Below are 6,798 nucleotides of genomic sequence, written 5' to 3' on the forward strand. Positions count from 1 at the left end.
ACGAGGGAGAGAGAAAGAGAGGGAGGAAGGAAGGGGGAGAGACACACACAGAGGAGGGACTGAGGGAGGGAGAGACCACCAGCCCAGACCACTGCAGCCTTTCTGATCCCCTCTAGGCCCTACCCACTGCACCTGACACACAAAACATTCACCCTAATTAATGAGTGACATGAAAAGTTCTCCTCCAGTCCGTAGCCTCGAGGGGCTATGTGTTATTGTTCCCATTTTCGGATGGAGAAGCAGGCTGGGAGGAGCGGGTAATTTTCCTGGGCCCCGAGGCAGGTCACGGCCAAAGGACCCTCTGAGTCCCACAGCCCCGCCCCAGGCTGCCCCACCACCACCTCTCCAGACCGAGGGGAAAGGCCTTGTGTGCAGGGATCCAGCCTCCTTCCCCTTCTCCTTGAGTGCAGCATGCCAGCCGAAGCTGCAGTCCCAGCCCTGCCCTGTCCTGTCCGAGGAGGTAGGGGGCAGGAAGCAAGCTGCCTCATGCCTCTTGGCAATGCCATGCCTACTCACCCCTCCAGTCCCACTCCCCTCCTGGCTGGCCTTGGCAATAGCTCCTAACTTACCCACCCTGGTGCAAGGGGCAGAAGGTACCAGGGCAACCCCAGCAGAGCCCAGGTCAGTGGCAGGAAGGCAGAACCCAGGGGACACCAAGCAGCCCACCCCGAGGAGCAAAGCTGCCCTTTACCTGGATGCCACCACCGGCTGGCCGGAGGTGGCCCCGTCCCACACTCAGCTTGCTAACTCCCGAGGGCCTCTGCAGGGGAATGACCAAGAGCAGAGGGTGAGAAGGGCCCCTGGCCCTCACTGACTCCTGAGCCCCTACACCACCCCCAGCCCTCTCTGGAGCAAGCCCAGGCCACCAAAGCCTGCCCTAGCCCCATCCAGTGTGATGGCAAGAACAGTCCACATCCACTTCATTCCCCTTTCTGGCCTCCCTGCTTCTCATATTCTCCAGGGATCTGACCCATGGCCCACTCATGGGGGAAGGGGTCTCCAGAAAAGCCCCCCTTGCACATGGGGCCCTTTAAGACCCTCGACCAGGTTGGTGTGTCTGTTTGAGGACTGGAGCACACTTGGGTGCCGCTGGGCCCCCTGCCTGCTGCCATGCCTCTCTGCCCAGGCCCTACACAGAGGCCACACCCAGGATAAGCTCTCCAGGCCTGCAGCCCTCCCTCCTTCCCCAGGGGAGACTTTGCCCCTCACAAAGACAGGTCTCCCCTCTGCTCTAGAAAATGCCCTTCACTAGACCTCCCATCCCTTCCCAGAATTCCCTCCATACCCCGGGCTGTCTCTGTTCCACTCCCCCATCTCCTCCAAAAGTGCCTGTCCTCAGTCCTCGGCCAGGCCCCCTTAACTCCCCTCCCCCTCACTTCCCCATATCTCCTCGTTCTACGCATTCTCATGGGACCAATAGAGGCCAGAGGTGGGACCTGGAGTCAGGAAGACCTGAGTGCTCATCCTACCTCAGACACTTCCTAGCTGTGTGACCCTGGGCAAGTCACATCCCCTTGGTCTGCCTCAGTTTCCTCCTCTGTGCCTAGCTCCCAGGACTGTGGAGAGGCTCAGTTGAGACCCTATCTGCCAAGCACTTTGCAAACCCTTTAAAAAGTGCGCCTCCTCACTCCCATCCCTTCCTCACACAGCTTGCTATTCCCCAGTGATATCCCTCTCCTGCTCCAGAGTGCACAACCGCTGCCTACTTCTTGGTTTTTGCGCCTTCCACAACCTGCCTCTCTCTACCCTCTCTGCCGGCTCTTTGGGTCCCTTGTCATGGCCGGCAGGGCTCCCTCTGCTCAGGCGACTATCCTCCCTATGGCTGGGATGGCAGGCCTCCTCTCCTTGTTGTTCACTCTGCCTGGCACTGCGACCCCTCAGTCAGGGCCTTGTTCCAGGCACAGCTGGGGCCAGAGGATGGCTGCCTCACAAGGCCCAAGAATCATAACTAAAGTACACGAGAAAGCTGCCCCAGCCCAAGGCCTGTTTTCAGTGGCTCAGAGTGAGCTCCTGGAGTGGAAGGGCTGGCCCTGGCCCAAGCCTGGTGCCTGGCACAATGGGGCATTTCCCAACACTCCTGGCACCAAATGGAACAGAGGAGCCTGCCAGCCCGTCCACATCCAGCCGGACCCCTCATGCAAAGGCTTCCCTGCCTCACACATTCATTGGCCCTCCATGCCTGTTCAGAGCATCAATAAAGTGGCTAGGGTCTGTGGGCTGCTCTCCCCTCCCCCTGCTCTGGGGAAGATCACTTCCTAGCCCTGAGGCCCAGCCTGGCTACCATACCAGTCTCTCTGCTCCTTGGCCATTTCCATAGGAAACATGATTCCCATCCAGGAAACTGGTTCTTCCCTCCCCAGATTCTCAGATCATCGGAGCTCAAAAAACCTTGGAGACTGACTGGTCCAACTGACTTTTCTAGCTGGGGAAACTGAGGCCCATCTTCAGCAGGTTCCCTCCCTCCTCCCCAACTCCCACTGGCCCAACAAATAAAGGAGACTTTTCCTACATCCTGCAAGTGGCCAGGCTTGAACCCGGGAAGCACTGTGCTGTGAAGATGGTTCAGAAAAGATGCCCATGTGCCCATGAAGCCAGAGAACAGGGATTTGGGTGTGCTGTTGGCCAGGCCCTGGGGGCTTCTGGGAAGAGCTGGTTCTGCAGAAAATGCCTCAGGAACACGGTCAGTAAGTGCCACTGACTAACCTTGGGCTAACAGACTAACAGTGACCCAGAGATCCCTGGGCTTCCTGAGCCTGGCTCCTGGTGCCCTCGTGGCTTACCCACCCACCCCATCTGCTTCCTTGCAGCCCTTTGGTCTGTGGTCATCCTTGGCAGTGGTGGTGGGCTGAGGACAAGTAGAGATGAGCATGTACCAGCAATGCTAGGAGTCGGAGGGTGTGCTGCCAGGGATCTCAGGCCACTCCTGAAAGGGCCTCTGGGCCCTGAAAACCCTGGGGTTTTATCTATGGGGGTGTACCGAGTCTGATGCCTTGAAATGGGAGAGGGCCTGGTCTAGAGCCTGGCTGCCCCTGCAGGTGCCAGGGTAGGGGTTCCCCCACCCCCAGGCCATCTCTGCCCCCTCCACAGCCACTTACTGCTGTTCCGCCTTGGCCCGGTCACTGAGGAAGAAGAGGGCTGTGGCGAGGAAGAACATCCCGCCCAGCACCACCACAAAGGGGCAGAGCATGAGTGCGTAGCCCAGGCTGAGGAACTCCCAGAGCGGGGACTCACGGGTGCTCTGGCGGATCAGGTCAGAGATCTGCAGAGGGAGGCCAGGGGAGGGAGGCTGACCACCTCCCTCCAGCAGCCTCGCCGCTGGCCCACTCCTTCCCAGGCTCCCAACCACCCCCTTTCCAGGGTCTTGTTGGGCTTGAGGGGCTTGGAGTGGGGTGAGCTCCTCACTCCTAGGGGCAGGACCCATTCAGGCTGCCCTCCCCACACAGTGCAGAGATCTTCTCTGGGATACCCTCCCCCCAGAAGGTGCCCACAGTGCCTTGAAGCCATTAGACATGTACAAATACACAGAGACACACACAAATACACACACACACACACACACACACACACACACACACACACCTGCTGCCTTCCTGAGAACCCTCTGTCTGCCTGCCGGCCCTCCTCAGCACTGTCCAAAATCCTGGGTCTCCCACCTCCACGGTCTGGACCCAGAAGCCACGCCCTCATCTCCTGCCCCCGGGGCCCCATCCCCCTAAGGCCTGACCCCATCTAGGGATGTTTTCCTTCCACCCCCCACGGCCCCACCCTCCCACCGCCTAATACAGGTGGGGGCACCCACCCCCCAGTCAGGTGTGCTCAGGCCCTGGGCTCCAACCAGGGGGGAAGGCTCCTCTCGGCCCAGCCCCGGTGATCAGTACTCACAAAGCCGACAAGGTAGGGACTGCCAGCGTCTCCCAGCAGGTGGGAGGTGAAACTCTGGAGGGCCACGGCAGTGGCTCGGCGAGTGGGGATGACCACGTACTGCAGGGAGGTAGGAGGGTGACTTAGGGGCTGGGCTTTCCCCAAGGTCAGAGGTGCTTGGTTGGGGGGGGTTCATCTTGGCCTCCCTCTCAGGGAGGGCTGAGGCCACAGCATCCCCTTCTCTGCAGGCCCTGTGGGCCTGGACTGAGGCAGAGGATGCCCCAAGGACCTTCAGATGGGAAAGGTGTGAGGCCCACACTGCCTTTCCCCTTTCCTACATGGCCTTGCGGGGTGCCTGGGGTGGGGGCCAGCTGGTGACTGATGAGAAGAGGGAGAAGGCTTTCTGGGAACGTGTAAAGTAAAGCTGAACTCTGTGGGAGCAGCCGCCTGCAGGGTGGCTGGCTGCCCCTCCCCCCAGGCTAGTCCCGGATGGCAGCCGGCAGTGGGGGCTCCAGGGAGGCAGCTTTCTGCCGGGTGGAGTGGGGAGCCCTGGGCTTTGAGGCCCCCTCAATTTGAGCCCTAGGCCCTCATCTGGAAGTTGGGATCCCATTATGCTTGCACCAGCCAGTCCGTGAGCCCCCACCCCACCCCGCCCTGCCCTGCCCTCTCTGGCCCAGAGCATCAGGATGGGGGGATCCCAGTGGTGGGGAGAGAGGGGGGATGGACAGGCCTGTCTGATGGAAAAGATTGCCTGGCAGGAAGCTGCCCCCTCCCCAGGAATGCACCAAACCCGGACACTTCCTTCCTCCCATTGTCCCCACTGCCCTCCTCCCTGGCCCCATCCCTAATCTCCCCATCCCTACAGCCTTCTTCAGCCACACCTACATTCCTCCACTGGCCAAGCCTTTGGGGCCAGTGATGCCAGGGCCCACACTTCCCCCAACATATCCCAGCCTGGACAGCCAGCATGTTCTCCCTACAGCAAAATCTGGCTGGGAGACAGCAGAAACAAGCTGGGCCATCCTGTGTGTCCCTGCATGCCTGGGGAGCACACTCCTGCCCTTCCCGGAGCAGGCCTGCAGCCAGACATGGCCTCCCACCCCCCAGACCTTGATGAAGGGCTCTCCTCCGTCCCTCCTCTACAGGGGCAAAGCTGGCCCTTCTCCCACACTTTCTCATCAACATGATGCCTCAGAGCCCCTAAGTTTGGCACCAGGCACCCGCTCCAGGGTGGAGCAGGAAGACAAGTGGGTAGACATGGTAGAGGGTGGGGTACCTCAGGGGGCTGATGAGTCAGTCCCTCCAACTTCCATGGGCTCTGGCACCCATCAATGGTGTACAACAACAATGGGCACAGCCCCTCAGTCCCGTGCCGGACCAGACCCCCACTCAGAACAGCCACACCTTCCTCCCCTCCCTCCAGGCCCCAGTTCAGCTGTGACCAGGTCGACTGACCCTGCACTGACCCAGGCAGCCCATCTGGGACTGAGCGGCTTTGTCTGGGTGGCTGTGGCCGCCCCAGCTGGTCTGAGGCTGGTGTCTGTTGCTGGCCTCCCTGTAAACGGTCTTTGACAGGGCCACCAACAACACAAACACTCAGCTGGCATTTCCCCGTCCCCATCCCCCACCGGGCTCTGACAGTCACGGAGATGATGAGGCCACGAGGTGGCCTTGGTGCCTGATGGGCCACAAGGTGGTGCTCTCTCTGCTCTCGTGGCTCCCAAGGCCCCCCAAGCTGCCAGTGCCCCTGACCAGCAGTCCCCCTGGCCTCCCCTCCCCCAGACTCTTCTCTCTCCAATCCAGTCTACACATGGCCAAACCACCTTCTTCCAGTCTTCCTCCAGAAAACAGTTCTCACATCTCCCATAGCTCCCAGCTGGCTTTGACCCATTCGTGACAGAGGCAGGGCAGGGGCAGGGCCTGGCCAGGCTCGGGTCACTCACCATCAGGATGTCTGCTGTGATGGCCCAGTTGGAGAAGAGCAGGGTCTCGCCAATGAAGATACAAATCTTGGGGAGCAAGATGAGGGAGGGAGAGACAGAGACGGAGGAGGCTGGTAACCTGCCTGTTGGTGGGGAGCTCACCCCCTCGCCTGCCACAAGGTCACACCAGGCCCCCAAGCAGACTGGCACTTCCCTCCTGCAGGGATCGGGGCCAGCCAGGCCGTGGGGGTCCCAGGACTGGGGCTCAGGCCCCCAAAGCCCTTCCCCTCCGGGGCGGACATTGCGTGGGTGAGATCATGCCATGGGGCAGCTTTTCTCTGGCTCTTATCCCTCTTCCCCCTTGCCCTCCTCACCCCTTTTCTGCCAAGGGTGGCTGCTCTTGGGCACTGTGGGAGAGGTCCAAGGGTTCCCAAAGCATCCCAAGCCTGCTCCTGTCGGGGCCCCTGACCCAAGCCTGCAGGCTCAGCCAGCTCTTTCCTGCCCTAACCTGGCCCCTCCTAGCCCCCTCTCTGCACTCCACATGGACTGGTCAATTGCCCCACACAGCTCCAGCCAAGGGCCCTGGGAAGAAGGCAGGGCAGGGGTGTTACCCCCATTTACAGGAGGCTCAGAGAGGGAAAGAAAGTGGCTGAGGTCAGGCCCAGGTAGTGACCCCACCTCCTAATACCCAGACTGGGTCTCTGCACGAGGAGAGAAAACAGGACCCAGCCCCTGACCTTCTCCTTAGAGACCTGGCACCCAGACAGAGTCATTGGCTCATTCCACACCTCAGGCCACTGACTGACCAGCCTTAAGGCTGGAGGCTGAAGAGTGGACACATCCCCACCCACCCTCAGGGAGTGGCCGCTATGCAGGGCAGGGCTGCAGTGGGGGAGGCAGCCAGCCAAGGACCTTGCTGCTGACCAGCCCCCCCAGATCAGGCCAAGTCAAAGGTGAAAGGGCACTGCTTGGTGTTTGTCCCAAGAATGATGATTATCTGCTCTTGCTGCCACAG

General features: G+C 60.7%; 1 protein-coding gene across 2 annotated transcripts in view; it reads right to left on the reverse strand.

Annotated features, from left to right (window-relative positions):
• LOC138157622 (sphingosine-1-phosphate transporter SPNS2-like) overlaps nucleotides 1–5,902 on the reverse strand; it is a 9,701-nt gene extending 3,799 nt beyond the window's left edge. Inside the window, exons 1-4 of one of the 2 annotated variants that reach the window (XR_011167419.1) lie at nucleotides 5,805–5,902; nucleotides 3,883–3,981; nucleotides 3,096–3,259; nucleotides 692–760 (exon numbers count right to left, since the gene is read on the reverse strand). Coding sequence is in view for 1 of the 2 variants with exons in the window: in XM_069083253.1 (XP_068939354.1) it covers nucleotides 3,096–3,259; nucleotides 3,883–3,981; nucleotides 5,805–5,807 (266 nt within the window). In the remaining variant the exon portion in view is untranslated. The remainder of the gene's footprint in view (nucleotides 1–691; nucleotides 761–3,095; nucleotides 3,260–3,882; nucleotides 3,982–5,804) is intronic. The other variant, XM_069083253.1, reaches the window with a different exon arrangement.
• Between the last annotated feature and the right edge of the window lie 896 nt (nucleotides 5,903–6,798).

This window comes from Petaurus breviceps, unplaced genomic scaffold, assembly GCF_028583685.1.
Source record: "Petaurus breviceps papuanus isolate PSGF00001 unplaced genomic scaffold, PetGlider_PUasm1.0 173, whole genome shotgun sequence".
Lineage (NCBI taxonomy): Eukaryota > Metazoa > Chordata > Mammalia > Diprotodontia > Petauridae > Petaurus > Petaurus breviceps.